Here is a 20,672-nt window from a genome sequence, read left to right as displayed (position 1 = left end):
TTGCTAAATGTTTTCTGATGATGGGAGTCTTACCTTTAGCCTGGTACCTGTAGCTCCAGTGGAATCTGCTCGTTCACTTCCTGCCAAGTCTACCAGACTGATTTTACTGACCTGAAAAGGAAGTAGATACATTTTTAGATGAATCAAGCTCATGAATAATTGACATTGGAATTATGACTAAGTGTGAGAGGATGAGAATATTATATCAAAAACTGAAAGGACTGACTTCCAATTACAAAGCGTATATGTTCAAAAAAGGTTCAAATAGTAAAAAGGAAAGGAAAAATAAAGAATATACTATTCTAAACATTTAGACATAACTGTCACGTGAGATGCAGCAAGGAAGTTAAATCTGATGGAGTGGCTAAACACAATGGGCATTGTGTTAACAATAACACACTGGTCTTTGTCTCTGCTGCAGTCAGAGGAAATGCCAGGAGTCAAATCTAAAATGGCGATCAAGAGGACCATAGGAGACATCTTAGACTAAATCAAAGGCGCAAACCAAATAACAGGGCTGCAGGTAAAACACGTTATAAAGGAATGCACTCCCAACAGCACAGGATAAAAGACAGTTATAGTTTACAAACATGGTAAAGCGACAACAGTTAATGATATTATTTGAAAATCAGAAAATGTCGTTCCAGTCTCCTCTGACCTTCTCTGTGGAGAGATCTGATTCGCTGTCATGTTTCTTCTGTGTGAAGACGATGGTGAAAACAGCGTGTGACCGGCTGCTGGTCTCATTCATGTTGGTGGCAGCCACGGTTCTGTAGGTTAGCACACAGGCCATAGTTAGGAAATAATGGGTGAAAACACATTTTTCTGAGCATTTAAATAGGAATGATATATGATATATGATATATCAATGATAATAATGCTAAATTCATGTTCTTGATAGCTTTATTAATGGAGCTATCATTACAGGGTTTTACGCCTATTAGGGGGAATTGAGTCCTAGGGATTACTTTGTATGGCGGAGGTGGATAATACTATATGGACACCAAACAGAAATTCACAAGGCGCATTGAGAGGGACAGGCACAGGGGAGATACAGGCTTTTCACGTAAGAAATAAGCTGCCTGAGTCAGCACAGGAAGATTAAGGGAGAGTTCACTCCTCCCCACAGGAGCTCTCGTAACACACGCACACACACTAAAACCGACAAACACACATATACATCACATGCACTCGTTTAAATGAGAAACACTCACTAGCTCTATGTAGAATCTCAGCCATCCAGGTCAAGCTATACTCCCAAATATAACTAGCTGTTCTTTGATCAACACTGACACTATACAAATCTATGTGATAAGAACATTTCCTTATTAAACTCATCCTTCTGAGCATGTGGGTAATCACCTCTTCACCACTATAACCCCCCCCCCTTCTTCCCATGATGACAGCATGATCCCGTGGCTCACCTGGCCTTGTTGCCTGCATCCATGAGGTCAGCGATGTCTGTGTAGGAGGTGACAGCTAGCTTGGACAGGTCCTCCACGTAGGGACCCAGTAAAGGGTGCTCTCGCACTCGTAAATTCGCCTTGTTCTTGGGGTTAAGCAAATCTCGCACCCGCTCACAGTAGATCTCCATGTAACTGACCTATACAATATTGCAAAAGTAACAGATTATGAGTTCATGTGCCACTGAAATGACATAAAGCAGTAATATGAAGCTCAATATAATCTATTATACTGCAGTTAAAAATATATCTATATTCGTGCCGGCCTCAGTAATTGATTTCTTTGATTATAATTATTTTACATCAGATTGTCTTTTGAGACTTACAACCTTCAACTGTTTTCCAGTTTGAGTAAAAAGTGTACAATTTAACAAAATCATCTGAAGGAATGTGCCGAGGTAACCCAGCGTTTTTCAATATGTGATTAATGTATGAATTCAACCCGATATATTGTTATGAGAAGGCTAGGAATGAGGCGGGGGCTAAAAGCACGGATCACAGATGTCAAAGCAGTCCGAGGCTCACCTCTACTGAGTAGGCGAGCTCCTCTTTGTTGTCCTCATCATTGATTTTAAAGAATAGATCTTCACAAAGCTGAGGGGCAGAGAAAGAAATGTTTAGTGCACATGAACAGGATGTGGGGAGGTGAAAGGAAGAAGAGATCAGTGGACCAACAGATACAAGCAACTTATTTGGATTTATAGCAGATCATTTAGCAATTAAACATCACACAATCCGATATAGAGAGCCTCAGCAGATAAAACACTGAAAGGGTTCCATCCAATGCTAAATACAGAGCAAAGCACTGCACACGGCTCTAAATATGGCGGTAGCTGAGCTGGCGGCTAGCAGCAAAAAACAGTGCAGAGACAAAGAGCCATGTCTTGCGAGGTCGCAGAGTGCAGCAGTCTGCGCTGCTGGCTTCCTCCAAGTTTACAGTAAAACAAACTGGTGGTGTGACCAATGGCCATTTACAATTATTAATACTATTGCTATTATTAGCATTAGTCTATATTTTGGTTGAAACTAAGCCAGGAAAAAAATGAAAAACATAAATAATAATGAAAAAATATATAAATAAAATCGAATTTTAAAAAATAATTTTCGATTATGGAGACTGTAACGAATATTCAAAAAATCGAATAATCGCTGGCAGAGAAGTAAGTAAAACATAGTGGGCAAAGTCTCTTAATATCTGCTATGTATTGTATGATGTATTGTAGAACAAACCATGGGAATGATTCCTTCCTGCCCCTCGTCCTGCCGGCCCATCATGGTGTAGGATTTGCCCGATCCTGTCTGGCCATAAGCGAAGATGCAGACATTGTAGCCCTCAAACGCGTGGGCCAGCATTTCTTTGCCGATATCATTGAACACACGGTTCTGTGATGCAAAGCTGGGGTCTTCCGGCTGTGGGAAAGATGGATAAAGTGCTTAAATGTATAGAATTTCAATATGCTTGTGTTCCAAACTGACAACATATCAATAAGGTTCTTTTTTCTTGTTGTTGTTTATTAGTCTGGACTAAGGAACAAAGAAAACTTACCGTAGTGTGCGACCAGTATGAGTAATCAAAACTGAAGGTCTTTGCCGGTTCCTTTGGTTGTTTGGGGTTGAGAATAGCTGTGGGGGGAGTACAAAATTAGTAAGGTGGTCCATAACATCTGGTTTTAATGTCTATATGGAAAAAACAACTAATCCCATGTGCTTATCTTAAATTCTAATGAAGTTAATTTATATATCACATGTCACGTTTGAATGACTCAATTAGGATTTTGATTCAATCCCTTCGACAACAATATAGTATTTAACAAAGGTTGCTTCTGTGTAGTAATGTTTGAATTTGAAATATGGCAGGGACAGTTCAACCAAATAGTCTTTGAAACACGAGGTACCTGGCCTTCTGATTGTCTTGTTCTGGAACATTCAGTTGCTATTGCCAGTAAACTCGATTTGTCTCACCCTTGGAATAGTTGAGTCAACTTAAAATTCAAACATCTAATCAAACTCCCATTGCTCATTTAAATTGATTATTAGGGTATTTATTCTGTTCATTAAAAAAACAAAAAAAATTACATTTCAGTTTAAATGGACCTTAATTAAAAATAGTATTTATTGTTATCCTGGTTGGCAAATAGTGGGTCTTCAAAGATACTGTTCAGATCAGATGTTCACATCACTAACCATTATATATTCTACAAAGAAAGTCATGAGCCACTGGCCTTTTTGAGAACTGCAACTGTTGTGTCAACCTTTCCAAACACGCCATCTTTAACCAGTGTGTGAAGACAAATGCATAGTTTAAAGAATAAAAACATGTGTCATTATACCACCATCAGCTGTTCTATCTGCTAAAGGCATGATGACTGACACTGAGTGTCCGCACTACCCCCAGCCGGTCCCTATGGCCACACACACATTTCTTAATGAACAAGAATCTGCAGCCATGCCTGGCATGTCATCCCTCTCAACCTCGCTTGCTGTTACCCCTGGGAGTAGTGTTCAAACCTGATACACTCGGCACTGAATATGTACAGGAGGGGATTAAGGCAATTACTGAAGGATATTTTAAGATACCCATACCAAAGTTTTTCAAAATGCACCTATTGACTGTAGCTGCCTTGCATCAAAGGGCCAGGGCAGAGAGTTCATTCAGGCTGTACAGAATAGAAAGGAGTAATATAGAGGATAGTAAAAAAATATGTATTTGGGTCTGATGGGTGCGCTCGAGGGCCTAGCAACACTCCAAACAGAGCAACAATCGAAACCAGAGTTTGTAAAAAGAAAAGACGATTTAAACTACGCATTTATAGTGCATTTTGTCTATTGTCAACCAACCCTCCAATGTGGGCCAGAATGCAGTAATTGCCTTTGTTTAATGCAAATGCAGTTCTTTGCAAATGGGCAAATAAAAGCCAGGTCTGGCTCCTCGATATGAGTGTGCTTGAGAGGCTTTAGCATCAAGATGTCCTAGGCTGAGTGCCTTATGTGTTCAGAGGATTTCAGCTAACGTATCAATAATGCAGGAGATGTGGAGAGACAGGGATTGCATATCACCCTCCACAGGTCACATGCTGTTAGAAAAAGCACAGCGTGTCCTCAGAAACCAGAACACTAACTGCTTGATGCTAAATATGTGATGGTTGTAGAGAAGCCATTGCCCTAAATAGGGTAGCTACAATAGCACAGGTAAAAAACAATGCATGACTTTGTACCCCCTACAATCTTCACACAGGTTAAGGTGTGGGGCCACAGCGGCCATATTGGGCACTGGAAGAGGATACAGCAAGACAGGTGGCTAAATAAAGCTCATTTTCACCTTTGACTGGCCTCCAAATGTGAAATTGGAGCCAGGGAATGAAGTAACGAAGGCAGGATTTAAGTTACCAGTGCACCACTTCTACTTTCCTGGAACAATCTATTCTACATTGGCTATTAAAGAAGAGGTAATCTAGTTTGGAGTCATTCAGTGTCAGTCAAATTCACTGTTAAGGAGGCAACTTAGCAGTAAAAACAGAAAGATGATGAGTGCCGTGTGGGCAAAAAGACAGTGGGATGCCAATGACAGGCCATTGGACTGACATTGAGGAACTGGCTTTACTGGGAATCCGCTGTTTAAAACAAATAACAAAGCAAAAATATGAAAGCTTTGTCCCCTGGTTCAGACCATGGTTCCGATATAGTCTCTCACCGGAGAACTTGGTGGATGTAGTGGATTAAGAATGTACCTAAACGCACAGTTAAGCTACATGATAGCAGCTAGTGGGAGACTACTCGTCTATTAAAGGTGAATAATGCTCACGATGTGGCATGAATATCTACTCCATTGCTCTCAGAACAGATAGATGCCTCACCCAAGTGGTCCTGTCAGTGCGTCATTAGAGTGTGTCTCTCATGTAAGATGCTAGCCGCCGTGTGGACGCTGCATAAAACCCCAAAACTAAACAGTTATAGTAGCAGAAAATCTGTTTGAGAGTCTAAAAACTCATTTATTTTGCACATTTGTCATGAAAACTTACTTTAATTAAGAAAATGGTGTGGACCGAGGAAGAATGAGGTGAATGTAAGTGCAGCCAACAGGATTCCCCCTACAGGTATGTATGTGAAAACTAAAGAGTTACATGGACTCTGGGTAGTTTTATTGAAGATTGTATCTACTGTTGAACAGCAGGACCGAATCCAGAAAAGATTACCCTATGGGGACATTAAAGGTCTATCTCATCTCTATCAATATCTTCCAGCATGATTCACCTAATTTATCTCGACTGTATATCAGTCCCTTTGCTCCCTTTACACTCCTGCACATCACACTTACAAGCAGAATGTATGTGAGCAGAGATAGTATAATATAATAGTCACACATTAACATGTCAATGAGGAATACCTCCGTGTTCCATAAATAGTATATATTTCCACTAGTGTCACATACCGGACTTAAAATGGCAGACTCACTCTGATGCCTATTGAACGTCATCACTCCGTCTTTCTCAACCATGGCAACAGGTATAGGACCATAATCTGGTTGCCATAACAACCACAACTTGGCACAGAAGGGGAGGATGCAGCACAGTGCGCTCTCGCCTTGAGCATCCTCTATTATGACTCTGTCGATACTACATAGAATTATTAAAATGCACTTTAAAAAACACACTGTAAATGTTGATGACAACTATTTATAAAACTGATTTTCTAATGCTTTAAAAACCCTAAAATATGCAAAAGTGATCTGTTACTCAAGTAATAAGATTATCATACCAGACTCCCTAAACAATACCAGAAACAACTTTTAGTGCAATAAAACCTTTTCAAGACTTCCAAAATTTGAATATTAAAAACATTGTAGTGAAGAAAAAAAGACAAATATTTTAGCATTACTATTGGTGACACAACATTGATTTGCTGCATACCAGGTAACACTAAGACAAGGTCTGCAAGCATGAATTCTACACTATCAGTAAAAGAGCAACATAAAGGATTGTTGTATCACTACCCTGTCATCATGAGGCTAAACATCCATTGCACAAAAGGATGACATGCAAATCAGCGTGGGAACGGCAATGTAGGAGAATCTCTGTGTATCTCTAAAGTTAGAGACATTCACTCACAACCCAATGTACAGTGAACAGACACGAGCTGCTGGGTGGTATAACAGTTCAAATGTTTATTTGTCCAAAATGCCACTGCTTTGCATTTTCAGTTCCTGTTCCGCAGAATATAGCACTGACATGATGCTGGCACTCCACGGGAGCTTTTCATTTCAAGGCGGGTTGGGCACCAGTTAACTAACCACATCCTGCTATCTAAAGAACATCACTCAGCTGGTTGTAGCCGGCAGACATTTTGTAATCCAGTGTTCGACATGGGGTCTATAATCCAGCTAGGGAAGAAAAGATACCACTCAGTAATTAGGTTGTTAGGAGGTCTCTGAGCACCAGATGGGGACTAAAAGCTAGCTCCATTCACCTGAGACTAGCAGACAAACAGGGTCTAAAATGGCCGAACACATGAGCATCTCCTTTCCAGTAACCCTCTAAGGAGCCGCTAGCTGTTAGTGCAAGCTAATCGATGCCTATCCACGATCACAGGAAAGGGCAAGGGCATTAAATGAATGCACATGCAAAATACAAAAGGAAAACAAATGGCTGGGTTAAGAGCCAGGCATTCAGAGGAATACTTTCTGTGCTTCTTTCAGCAAGACTGAGGAATTGTAATAGCATCCCTGGGGTCTGTGTGCATATGAGCAGCAGTGTGATGTAACGGTTCACTTCAATAAATATTATTTCATTCAGTTAAATCCTACAGACAGCATTTCCCGACTAAACAATAGCCTTTGTCCCATCAGCAGAACCTACAACCCTTACCATATGTACGGAATAATGGGACCATTTGTTTTGTGTTGATTACATTTGGCATAGCAAGGCTAAAGGCAATTAAAGAACCACCAAAGTAAAAACACATTTAAATTCAGTGGCAAGTGGTTACCGTGAATGCCATATAACATGCATAAAAAAGACCAAATACAAATCTTTAAAAAAGAACACTAATTTAATACGAGATGTTTGGAATGTTTTGTTTAGGTCAGGCATGTTGCTTCGGTTGATGTAAACAGGAAGAGTCACCGGGTTAGCTATGGTTTTCAACTTAAACCCCCCCCCCTTTTTTTGTCATGCCTACAACCTATATTTGTTTTAATATTTCACAAATTAATACCATTTAAAGAATGCCGAATTAACAATTGGTTGTTCCTTTTCCTGATGCATCCAAGCTTCAGAAGGCTATTACTGGATTAATTTGATACTAAAATATTATGATTCTTAGGCACCTTCTGGACAATAAGAACTTAAATTTACATCATGATGCCAATATCCTATCACTACGTCAAGAAAAATACATTATTGCACGGCTTTAATGCTGCTGTTGTCTCATTTTGAAAAGGCACGCCCGGTTACAGTATGTGCATGAGTGGTGAAGAAAAGCATCTGTTGACATGAGCTGATGGTCACCACAGTGCAACAGTTACGCTCATATGGTTGTTCAATCTCAAATAGGGAGCATTAAGATGAGTTCTGAGGACGTGGCCACAGAAGAGCTCTGGGTGTTGTATCCAGTGAGTGTCTCTGGAAGAGAGTGTGTGATGGCTCAGTTGCCAGGGCAGCAGCACAGGTGACAGAGTTGTCACTGGACTCGGCTCAAAGATGAGGGCTAAAAGTAGCGTCGGAGCACAGCTGAGCTTGCTGCAGCCACAACACAGGACGTACACCATCTCCAAAACAGAAACAACCACGTGGTATCTTCATTACTGCTTTGGACACATTGCACTTTGACGTCTGGTCAGGGAGATGCCTTGTGGCCTTTAACTAAAATCTCTCTGTACAAGATTTCAATACTGCCCCTCCGTTGTGCCCTCCTGTCAGAAAAAGACCTGGGACTTCCTGGGTAGGCATATGAGTTTGTCCAAACCAGGAGTTATGACCTTCCACGGGAGAATCACCATCGTCAACTCAGACAAACAAGCTACAACAAACTTCCTGTTAGACCATGCCTTGTCATTTCATTAAATGAACCGCTACATCAAAGTAATACCTGTTCAAGTACAGGAAGGCACAGACTTCCTACTAACGAATCCTCTGTTTCTACTCAGAAGGCTGCTCACGTCATTTGTCTCTTCCCACTAGAGGAGAGGGGGGGGGGGAAGGCACAGGAAGACACCAGAACAATGCACTGAAAGCAGGGTATTGCAATTGAATGTGCCCAGTCCCCTATCACAATGAACCTTTTCAAACTGCCCCCCCCCCCCTCCCCCTCCCCTCCTTTCTATGTGATATTTAGAATAAAGAAACGTTCAATATCTCTGATGGAATGTGACTAAATTCAGACACTGCAAATTAAAGGAATTGAACAGTATGGAAACAATATTAATTTAACAAAAAAATACACAATAGAGATATTTGAACTGTAACTGTTTACGAGCACTCAAGAAAACCATTTGATGAAATCTTATTTGGCCAGGAAATAAAAAAAATGTGTTCACACTGTAATAAATAGGTACACTTTTACCTTGAGCTGGCAGCCCATTTATTTTTTCTTTAATATCATTTGGAATGACAGTAAAAATGGTGGGAGGGCATGATTTTTCTTATCATGCACATATAATTTTTTACAAGATTTCTCTCCAATTCACACCCAAATAAATAAAAAAAAGACAGGTTTCTTGCTTTTTCATTTAGGAAATAAAAAAATTCTCAGAATACTGAATTTCATAGTGCTATTAAACAAACAAATGAGTTTGATCTCTTAAGTTTTTAATTGTTTTATTTTGAAAAACTCAAAAAGTAATACATTAAAGCAGCGTTAGGTGGGGTTGCCTGTCTAGCTGGAAAGCAGTGGGAAAGGGCGCAGTCCTGGCCTCTGCGCCAGCTGTTCCAGCTCTGAATACTGTCTATTTATACAGCAGCAGATGGCAGCTAGTGCTTCGCATGCCGACAGACTGTCAGTGACAGGAAGGAATGGACAGATTTCAGCCGCCCAACCTTTCTGCCGAACTCTTGGCCAAACCATACATTGGTCCCTATGCACAGACACTGACAATGCGCTTGATGTGAGCAGCTCACGCAGACGCACTGAGTTTAGAATAACAGAGACTAAAGAGAAGCTTCTAGAAGCCAACAGACAGAGAAAACATGCCAAGCCAGCAGGACTCCATTCAGAAGCCAAACAAACACAGAACTACAACAAAGAGATAGGGATATCAGACAGCCTCTCAGGTGATGACATGGGGGGTTAAACCCACAGGGAATACATAACTGGCATGAATTCAGAGCTGAAATAACAATAAATATCTAAAGCACATGCCAATTGCTACCAAGTTTAATGGCTGGTTTTTCTGGACACATCCCCCAACATGTTCAAAGAACATATTTGTTGTTTGCACCTCAATGGTAACATTAACAAAATGATACAGGATACTTAGTCAGGAGTTCAGCTGTTTTCACAGCTCGAGCGGCAACGCTTCTCATGGATCAGCTCCAAGGAGGATATTCTCCTCTTTGCAGGTGCTGCCTCGAAAGATCAAGGGACTTTCCAGACACATCCTGTGTCATGGAAAGCTAGTAATACTTCCCCAGCTTGAGACGTGTCTGCTATTTAACAGTTTGAAAATAGCACTTCATCTATTGACCATTCAAACTTGCCTGTCAACCTTTTCACAATTACACATGAAGAAATAAAACTGCTTTTGTATTTATAATAAAGCAATCTTTCCATAGCTATATCTATATCATATCAATGTTAAACTTCTCTGCAAAGAGAAATGCTGATTCCAACTATCTATGAGTTTAAAATGAGTGCCTTGCTTTGAAATATTATCCATTGCTTGCTTGACTGTAATTATTCAATTCATAAAGAAGTAAAAGGCATAACAAGAAATACGGGAAACTTGACATGCATTAAAATGTTAATCTGTACATTTAGAAAAGTTGCATTTTTATTGTGTCAGATGTGTCTCTAAACAACATAGAGACCATCATATGATCCAGGCATTGTGTTAAAACTGTGCCGGCGAGGCTTTTCAGACAAGGGAAATACAGAGGCCCTTACATTCACTGCTTACAACAGGCACCCATTTTACAGAGCAGTGACCTGGATTCCCTCAACTAGCCTCCACTCAGACACTGAAGTCCCGCTTTAAATGCTCTCTGGCTTTATATAAGCTCTATGACATCATGGAACAAGGATCTGGGAACATCTCGGATAGTTTATGTTCAAAGCCAATCTTTACATTTAAAACAAAAAATATATATATAGAAGAAGAGGCATCACTTGTTTGACATTATCTGTGAAGCTAGAAAACATGAGTGTGGCCTCAAGCAAATGTCAGATGACTAACACCATTTATCCAGCAATTTCCTTGTGGAGGATGTTAATGATGCGTGGAACCGTGGTTCTGCGTGTGACGCGTATGTATTAATGTGCATGTGTGTATACTCTGAATTAGCTTCATTGTATTCAAACATAGCATAAGACAGCTCCATATTGGAGCAGCAGAGGATTCCAGAGTCCCGTCTTATTAATTAAAGTTTGAAAATGAATATACCGCCAACCCCTCTGATTTCTTACTCATGAATAATACAAAGTGAACATCATGCCCACCACTAAGCTACCCGTGCCCAGACTGCAAAGCTCTCCAGTTTGCCTCTGAATTCAGCCCTCAGACTGTGGGAGGAAAACAAACAATATAGTCTGGAAAGAGTTTTCAGTCAAGGCACAAAAACTAAAATGCATTCACTTTCTTGAATGTGGGAAAGTCCAGCCATTACACCCAACTTGGGCAATGAACCAAAGAGTCGCTTAAGAGGAGCAAGACAGGAGTAACAAAAATTTAACGCACCATCCCCTGAATGCATCACCAAGAATAAATGAAGATAGATATGCGAGCACAATCTGATTTTCATAACTTCATCAGTATAGGTCAGATTCAATAGAGTGGTTGAAAAGATCCTCCTCTAAAAGGAAACCAGGCATTATACAGCAACCTTATCTATCATGTGACTAGGGCAGGTACTCCTTTCAACTTGTGGCTCAACTACAGTCTTTATAATCTTCTGCACATGCCCAAAAAAGCCAAATGGGCACACTAATACGCACATTCCTAATCCAATAGGAAAACATCAGCTGTTGATATTTTGTTCAAACAGGCAATTTCTTTATCCATTACACTAATGTGGTTCTATTGTTAAACAGAGACCTTTTAGGATCTGGCTGAATTGTATTTCAGAAGCCTAATTCAGCGGTGCATGGTTCCACTTTGTCATGTGAGCGAGCGCGGGTGGTTGGTCTTTTATTTCTGGTAATATTACTAACATTAATGGATTTGTGTGGTCTGGATCCCAGCTGCCAATGGAAGCAGAGCTCCCTGGGAACACCTAATTTGAGCATCAATATACTCTACAATATTATATAATATTTTTCTGAAAGGTTCTATGTCAACAACTTGTTTAATTTAATAATGGTTCTGAAAACAAGAAATCAAAAGTAACTCTCTGCTATTGAGACTTGCATTGATGTCTTCCTGAAACAAGTGAAACAGCATCATACATTTAGAAACCTTCTGATGCCAGTGATAGATGTCTTTTATATAATAAAAAACAAGATGACATTGGTTGCAGTAGGCATTAACTGCAAGACAATGACAACACATGAACTGAAGTCATAGCTTTGCCTTTTCTTAAATGTTGGTCCAATTGCATGAATGCCATTAATCCCCCTACACCAATATGAAGGAAATCTTCATCATCTCTAGCTGGGCGACTGTATTTGATGCTCCCTCACGCTGTCCTACACGTGAACAGTGCTCGTGCACAACTTTGCTGCTGTGGCTGCGTTTACATCACCCCTCCCCCTCAAGTCAGCGCGATGCCACCCTCCCCTCTGATATCCCACATTTTCTGCAAAAGGCTCCATCAGTTTTTATCACACTACCATGGAGAGTGGGTTACAATAAAATGAGTGGAGGAAAAACTGAAACAACCTCACATTCATCTGTAGCTTGTATGCTACGCGGAATCCTCTTTTAAGAAAACAATTGGGTCACAGATCTGACATAAGATAACTTTATTCTACATTAAGCATTGACACTGATACAAATATTGTGCGTTTATACTTAGAACTAAGACAACCTTTTGCATCAGTGTACTGCTAGATAAAGAAAGACTAGGCTTCTATAAACAACATATATTTATGTGGCAGCAAAGTCAACTTAAAGGTGGGGTATGTAATTTATTTCAGAAACACTTTTTGTTATATTCCATGGAATGCTCTTAACATCCCGATAGCAATGAATATATTAAATGCTTTGACAATAAATACATAAAACTATGTCATCTGTGGAAGCCGTAGCGCTGTAAAAAGCACGACCAATCATCTGAGCCGGCCCGGCTAAAATAACTGGATGGCCTACCTGCCTGTCAGCCTTCCATCTGTGCACAAACTTATCTCATGCCCTCATTGGTCATGTGCGCGTTCGTGTGTGTTGGAGGAGGGGCTCTGTAAGGAAGTCTGAAGGAAGAGGCAGATTTTTTCCGGTTGTGTATTTTCAAATTCTAGCGCACTCGAGCTGCTTTCTCCACAATTAGATACCCCACCTTTAATTTTATCATGTCGATCGAGCAAGACTATTATCCAAGGGTAGTAAGTGAATATACCTCAAGATTATTTTAAGATACTGCTAAAACATTTATTCTTTCAATGATCAAATGGTTTATTATTTGCTGAAGGGGGTAAGAGATATTTCTTCACTAAAACTCTACTTTTGGTTCAACAATTTTGGGGCCAGAGATCTCCAGCAGTGAAGGCTCGACCCACCTCACTCATGAGGTCATGGGTTTTTCATTGGTTTTCATGATGTACTGTTTATCGTCACTAATAATACCTTTGTTTAAAAACATCTGTAGCTGATTCCTCCAGCCCTTAGATGGTAACAGGAGAACAATGCCAACACATTCAGCAGTTACAAACACTCATTGTGAGTGTACAGCTTTCTACCGCCGTTTGATATTCGCAGATGTTTTGATACCGTTACAAAAGTACGTTTCTATCCATTTTGAGGCCCTAATTTAACATTATTAAAATGTCTTCAAAAAGGTGTTCACAAAGAAGAGCTTTCGCCGTTTGACAAATCAATGCAGCAATAAACCAAAGAGGATGGAAAGATTCTTATGCTAACCATGTGCACAAGGGGAAAACAGAAGCTAAAAACGGAAAGGGTCATGAAGAGTCAACATTTAAGTTGCAGAGTAGAAACCACAAGTGGCTTGGTCAGCAATTACAGCAATTCACATTAAGAACATTCCAACCTACAGACTATCCCTATTAGGCAATGCCACATTGTGGTTTCTTATTCCCTTTAAAACACTTAATGAAAAAGGATTCATTGCCAATGGGAATGCTAGCGGGGGTTTGTGAAACAGTTTAATAGGCAACATAAACAGTATTAATACAATTTGAATTCATGCATTTATGGCTTATTAAACTGAATTTACTTGAAGAGAATTTCACCAAAACCAACCATAAATATTTTATCAGCATGTTTCAATTTTGTTGAAGAAATAAACTCTAATAACAGAATAAAAGTCATAGACAACATGATATTCCTACCAGACCCACATATTTACCTTTACCTATGGCACTCAACATGAGCCCAAACCAAACAACTATCATTAACTGTCAAACCTCGGCATCATTCACATCTTGACAGACTGCGACCCGATCACAGTTAGCTGCCCTGTAGCAGCACCAGGTTAGAAATGAACAGGCAGAAAGACATGACTGAAAGTAAACAAAAGCACATGATGTTATGAAAAGAATGTAAATGGAGGAAGTAAAAAACTTGTATTCATTCATTCATTCAAGATGCGGTTTTGCAGCAGAAAATAAACATTGCTGTTGCCTTGACTACAGAGCAAGAAGATGACCACAGAGGATATGAAAGCGATATGAGATGTGAAAGTGCTGTATGACTCATAAGATTATTGTCTGTTCTTCATTATCATTTGAAAAAGTGACACAGAGGTCCGACATGCTCTCAATATCAATAAGGTTAAAGTCCAAATCATTTCAAGTGTGTAACAAAGTGACATGTTGGTTATTTTCTGTTTCCTTTACAGGTAAGTGTACAAAAAACTGGCTTAGCTGCAAGCCATGCACTTGCGCCTCTGGCCTGAAATTCCTCAGGCACAGCATGAGCAGATCACGATACGGACATCTGCCTGTCCTCCCTCCTCATTACGGTCAGTCTGGAATGTGAAAGTGCTGCATGTGTGCAAATGCGTGTTGCTCACAAACTATCTCAGCATGAGGCGATAAGGAATGTAACACCCTGAGTTGGTGTGCGTTGCTTGTGTACACCTACAAGGGTCACTGGGATTACAGCAGCAGGGCGTGGCGACCTGAGGCAAAACAGCAGATTACTGTCTCTAATCAGGTCAATCGTCCCTGTCTGCAAAGGGTTCAGCGGCAGGATAGATGATCATCCCTCAACCAGACCCCCATGATCCCCACTTGTCCTGTTAGCTCTCTGCTAGCGGTTTATTCAAACAATATGGGCTCATTGTCGGTTCTGCTGTGGTGATAGCCTCCTCTTTGCTGTAACTGACACTATAGGTGAGCCGATTCCTCCCTGTAGGGTTTTTGTAAGGTCACCGTCCACTTAGCTCAAACTGACGACACTCAGCACAATTCTATCTGAAAGGTGAATGTTTAATTGACAAAGTGACCTTTTGTTTGTTCTAGCATTAGTTTACGCTTAGCTTAAGGGGATAATATCGTGCACCATTCAACCAGTTCTGGAAAACATGGGTATAGGCTGGGTTGGTATCTATTAATAAAGCATTTATCTCCCATTCTATACAACTGATAATGTGGATGATAATGCATCTGAACGCAGGTTTGTTCCAATAAAGTCAATGTAGTGGTCTAACATATCAGGGGATCTGCTTCTCTTCGCACTGTACGAGACCTATCGCCCTTCTTTGGCCATACATTCATGCTGCTCATTGGCTGAGGGGCAACACAACACATTGGTTACATAACACTGGCCGAAGGCAGGCTTTGGGTGTCCTGCCGTTATTCAACATTCGGAGCACCAACAGTAACTAACGCAACAGCCCATCACGTCACCCATTTATAATTACATTAGCTCTGGTATGTTTAAGAGCTTCTAGTGAAAGAGGCCTTTACTTGTTTCAAGCCTGCCTGCAGAGGCCTTGGACACATTTCCTGCACACTGGATAATCAATTTGCTGCCCCTCTGCCTGCACACTATCCCAGACGACCCTCCGTGCATGGTGAACAGAGAGGAAGAGAGAGAAAACACATCCTGCCATTGCCCCCAGGCCCTCTCTTTCTCTGTGCCTCTGTTGACACACACGCACCAACATTTGCCCTTGAGTGAGTCGCAACAATAAGGGGTGTGTCATGGCCTCATACACACATCTGCAAACACCTGCAGGCTGACCAAGCAACTCCATAACACATCCCAGCTCTCAGTCTCATTCACATTTTAGCCAATCAGAGGGCATAACATAATAAAAACCATCACAGGTAATGTATACACTGTGATGTGCTAAAACAATGGCACCATTGATTCAGATTAAAGCAGCATAATGTATACAACATTGAAATTAAAAGAATGAATTTTAGCGGAGCAAAGATAAAGTTAATGACAACAATGGATATTTCACCTTTCATTGGAGAGTATTTGATACTTAAAATGTGTTTTTTGTTGAGTACAAAAAAACGTGTTGATAAGTTATACAGCTCTGGACAAATAAAGAGACCACTCCAAATGTATCTTAAATCTCAATCTCTGCATGTACGCCAGCCATTCCATTCCAGTGTCTGTTGAATTCCAACACAGAGAAATGTTGTCAGTAGTTTATAGAATAAAATAAAAACATTTCCTTTAAATCAAACACATACCTATAAATAGTCAAACCGGAGAAACTGATAATGCTGCAGTGGTCTCTTAAATGTTTCCAGAGCTGTATATACACTGCCTTATATGGGGCAAAAGTCCATCTGTTTTGAAAACCAGTAATAAAGGAAAACACAAACTTGCCAAAGTCAAAGAAACATACTCATGCACAATTATTGAGAAATGTTGTTCAAATTAAACCATGATGTAATCTAGCCATAAAAAGTCATAACGGGTGTGCCAACAAATTAACACATTATAGAAACATTGAGCCCCTTGCAAACAAACTACTGATGCATAGTTTATAATAAGAAATGTACGTTGGCTTCGGTGGACTCTGATATATTAAAAAAAATGCAGAATCACAACTACAGAAAGGTAGCATTTTCTCACTTCGTATCACAAAGTCTCATCTGCATGTATGAACATGAGCATGTTGGAGCCACAAGGTACCATTCAACCTCTCAGCATCTCAATAGGACAGTATTCTCAGCATACCATCTGCAATGAAGTCCTGGTGAAGGGAGAGTATGGCCGCCTGCCAGCCTCCCTTTCTGCTCTGCAATCTGCCCATGTGATAGAGGTAGAGTAAGCAGTGCTGCAACCTCTTCCTCTCCCTCACTCACTCACACACACACTCACTCACTAAGCCCGAAAAAGCTGCATATTCTACTGCAGTTCTGCTCAAAACCACGAGTCACCCTTCAGCACTTCCTAGTGACTTTGGCATAATGAAAACCCAAGGATATGGAGTAAAAGGACTGGGGATTTGACACAAAGCTTCTCTTTGGTACAGTTTGAGAGATAAGGGGCATGTGAGCCATAGCTAGTAGGGACACTTGATCTTATGGAAGATTCATAAAGGCTTAGTCTAATGAGCCCGGTAAGACTGACAGACAAAAGTCGAGGCAAATAAGAGAGCTGGAAGAACAGGTTTCTGCCTTCACATGCTGTCTAGTTACTGGTTTTAAAATGTTTCCATGCTACTGTCGGGGAGATTGTACTCATCTGTCAGCTGGAATTGGAAATACAGCACAACCATGGAGCAAGGAGGCAGCTCGCACTTCACAGTACATGATGACTCAAAGTCACAAGTAGGCAGGTTGATCACAAGACTACAACCCACATTCAAGTCTTCTCTTTCTGCACTGCAAGTACACATTAATACATACAATTGGATTTGAGTGTATATTTCATTGGAGTACATCTATCTTTCTATTCACGAATGACTGACGCATTAAGCCTCTGGGCCTCGATTTAAAAATAACGCTTCAGAAACAAATCTGGTTGATTTATGACTCATCCATCTTATTTACTGATTGCAATAATGTGTTTTCAAGGTGACAAAAATATACGACAAAACATATGAGAAGTTGAGTCATATTTTCCTTAATTTCAGCAGGCCAATAAATGTAACCCCGCCATTTGTTTTTGTGTGAAATGTACAGCAAAATAAAAAGCTGCACACAACATAAATAATAATTATGGCCATAACACTTGACACAACTCTACAAGTACTTTACAGCCGCTTTTATACACTGACTGGGAGATAAGACAATCATAAACTACAAAGTAACAGACAAATCCATTCTAAAACATGAACTGTGGGATAAAGCCTTGATGAATTGAAGGTATTAGTGAGACAGGCTGGGAGGCGACCCCTGGGTCTCTCAGTATTGAGCAACTCAGCGTTTCTCACACACTGAGACTCCTAAGGCATGCAGCCCCCTTCAGAGGAGGAGGAATTTCCCTCGGTAGGCCTTTTATTCCCTTTCAGGCTGTTTGTCCCCAACCGTCCACTATTCAGTTTGCTCATTCTGCTGTCCCCCGCTAAGAGGCCTGAAGGAAGACCACGTGGGTGCATGTGTGGTATACCAAACAACCCTCAGCAGACAGGCCTGCATACATTCAAGACATATTGTTTGGTTGTGTGCACGCCAGTAGACTTACTTGTAGTGTTGCCTTGCATGTGAATGATGCATTTGGAGTCCTTGCCCGTCTCCCTGGAGTTGAAGGGCCGAACTCGAACCGCAACTTTTACAGATGCCCCCGACATCTTTGTGGTTTAGAAACGACCACAAGTAAGATTCCTTTGGTATCTCTCCTGAAATAAAGACAGAAAAGAGATGTTTGCGTCCAATTTACAAAGAGAATATCTGTTTTTTAATAAACTAAGCAAGACTGTGTTTAAGGAAAGATACACTGAGAAAATGCAATACCCATTATCACATGATGTATATCAAACACAATGAAAGTCTACCCCTGCACATTTCTATTCATAACAGCATACAACAAATATGGCCGCTCCAAACCACTGAAGGGCTTTAATATTTTGTAAACAGCAGCAAATTATACATGTAACATCTAAAATAAGGATACATAGGGCAATGCATTTTATATATATATTCCAAAGCATATGCAAAATACGGTTATTGACAAATACAAGATATGAATAATGCATGTGATAATTGATATGCATACACATAATAATGTTTTTTTTTCTAAAGACAACTTTCCAATGGGTTGACAGTCTACTGAAGCCTTACATCCCGTGGCCAGTGGCTACATTTGCCAATGTTTTTTTCATGTCCTTGCAGTCAGCCATACTTGCTAAAAGGCATACGCCCATGAAATTCTATCTACCCTATTTTGTGTGAGCTACAGTCAGGCAGTGAGCCGGGCCTGCCTGCTCCATCCAACTGGGTTCATTGTGTGCAGGCAAACAGCTTACATTTCCTCCTTTTTCTAATTAAATTCACCGATGTTAGGAAGTAGGCTAATCCACAGCGGCTGTATGTTGTGGAATAGTGCAGGGAGGAGTTGCATGCTTATTTAAGCAGCACAGACTCGACACAATATTCATGTTTGACGATGTTAACAGTAGGTGCAATGCTTTAAACGGCAACTATTATGTATATGTAACTGCAAGCTAGGGTTGAAACATGAAATGTTAATGACTTTGCGTTCTGTTTATGGCCGAGACAGAAGTAACCTCCGGTGTCTGTACAAAGGATATAAGTATCCAACCAAAGGCAAATACTATGATCGTAAATAAGTAATAGTATCCGATTTGCAAATGATGTATGAATGTAAAACGTTTATCGGAAACAGGACTATGAAGCTATCGGTGCAAATACACTAACGTGACATTAACGTTAGCTAAAACTGCTCACCAGCCACCGACAACTGCACAAATAATATTGTTATAACAACCTCATGCACTACAAACGTTACAAAATATAAATACATATATTAATCCATCGTTTTGACTCACGTTTGAAGACTTCACCAAGATAACACCACAGGACAGCGGCGAGAACTAACGCTAGCTAGCGGGCGTTTCAAGCTCTGTTGTTTTCTATCAAAATCTGCAAGCGCGAAAACTGTTGTAAAGTCCACTCAGGTGGAAATCACCCATTATAGCGGTATCCTCCGCCGGATGGACTGCTGCCGGCGACCCCTTGACGAGTTTATTTTCCAGTAGAGATTGAAAGGCGGACGTCTGATCTGAACAGAGGCGAAAAGAAGAATTGATGGGTTGCCTTGATTTACTGGAGAGATTACGTCAACTCCCTCTCGGCCACGCTGACTGACAGCCGGACAGGCCAATGAAAGAAGAGACAACGGTGACTAATGTATCGTAGAGCCAATGACGAGGCTCGGAATCGGAAAGGGAGTGGGCGGGGTTTCTTCTTTTTTTCCTGTCGTGACGCCACACTGCAGGATTTCTGCCCACCGCTCCCCGCACCGCTGTCACCGCAACACCGGGGTCACCGCGAAGAGCGCCGCCTTGCGAGCATTGCTTAGATAAATAAATGGTTTTGCCAATTCATTAACATCTACCTATTCTACATTTTAACATATATATTTGACCACTTAAGTGCCAGTGCCACACATGCTTTCATAGGTATAGGCTACTAAATATAAAAATACAAAGAACAAACCTATTTCTGCTCCGTTTTATGTTGGACGCAATTCATTTAATTTAGGTAATACATACTTTTCTTGCAGTAAGGTTTTTCATGTTGTGCAACAAATACAAAAGCCTAAAGCCTTGCTCCTGTTTTCCCTTAAAGACAATGTTTAAACCTTTCCAATTAAATACATTGGGATAGTTGCCACGTTTGATTCATTACTTTATAAAAATTACAGTAGAATGACTAAGCTTGTGCATTTGAGAAACCACATTTGCAAAAGCAGCTTTTGTGCTGCCAGGAATTGTGATGCATTGTTTTTTTATG

The 20,672-nt window shown here is 40.5% G+C and overlaps 1 protein-coding gene across 16 annotated transcripts in view; it reads right to left on the bottom strand.

Annotated features, from left to right (window-relative positions):
* The window catches only part of kif1b (kinesin family member 1B), a 59,133-nt gene extending 39,133 nt beyond the window's left edge, over positions 1-20,000 (bottom strand). For 8 of the 16 annotated variants that reach the window (XM_079675987.1, XM_079675998.1, XM_079675993.1 and 5 more), the window contains exons 1-8: positions 19,706-19,991; positions 18,382-18,535; positions 3,010-3,086; positions 2,694-2,873; positions 1,989-2,057; positions 1,425-1,603; positions 659-770; positions 34-111 (exon numbers count right to left, since the gene is read on the bottom strand). In XM_079675987.1, coding sequence (XP_079532113.1) covers positions 34-111; positions 659-770; positions 1,425-1,603; positions 1,989-2,057; positions 2,694-2,873; positions 3,010-3,086; positions 18,382-18,487 — 801 coding nt within the window. In that variant the 5' untranslated portion in view covers positions 18,488-18,535; positions 19,706-19,991. Of the gene's footprint in view, positions 1-33; positions 112-658; positions 771-1,424; positions 1,604-1,988; positions 2,058-2,693; positions 2,874-3,009; positions 3,087-18,381; positions 18,536-19,705 lie in introns of all 16 variants that reach the window. The other 8 variants (XM_079675997.1, XM_079676001.1, XM_079675988.1 and 5 more) reach the window with 4 other exon arrangements.
* Between the last annotated feature and the right edge of the window lie 672 nt (positions 20,001-20,672).

This window comes from Notothenia rossii (genome assembly GCF_949606895.1).
Source record: "Notothenia rossii genome assembly, chromosome: 4".
NCBI lineage: Eukaryota > Metazoa > Chordata > Actinopteri > Perciformes > Nototheniidae > Notothenia > Notothenia rossii.
Note: the sequence above shows the minus strand (reverse complement) of the source record. Positions and strands in the feature narration are given on the sequence as shown.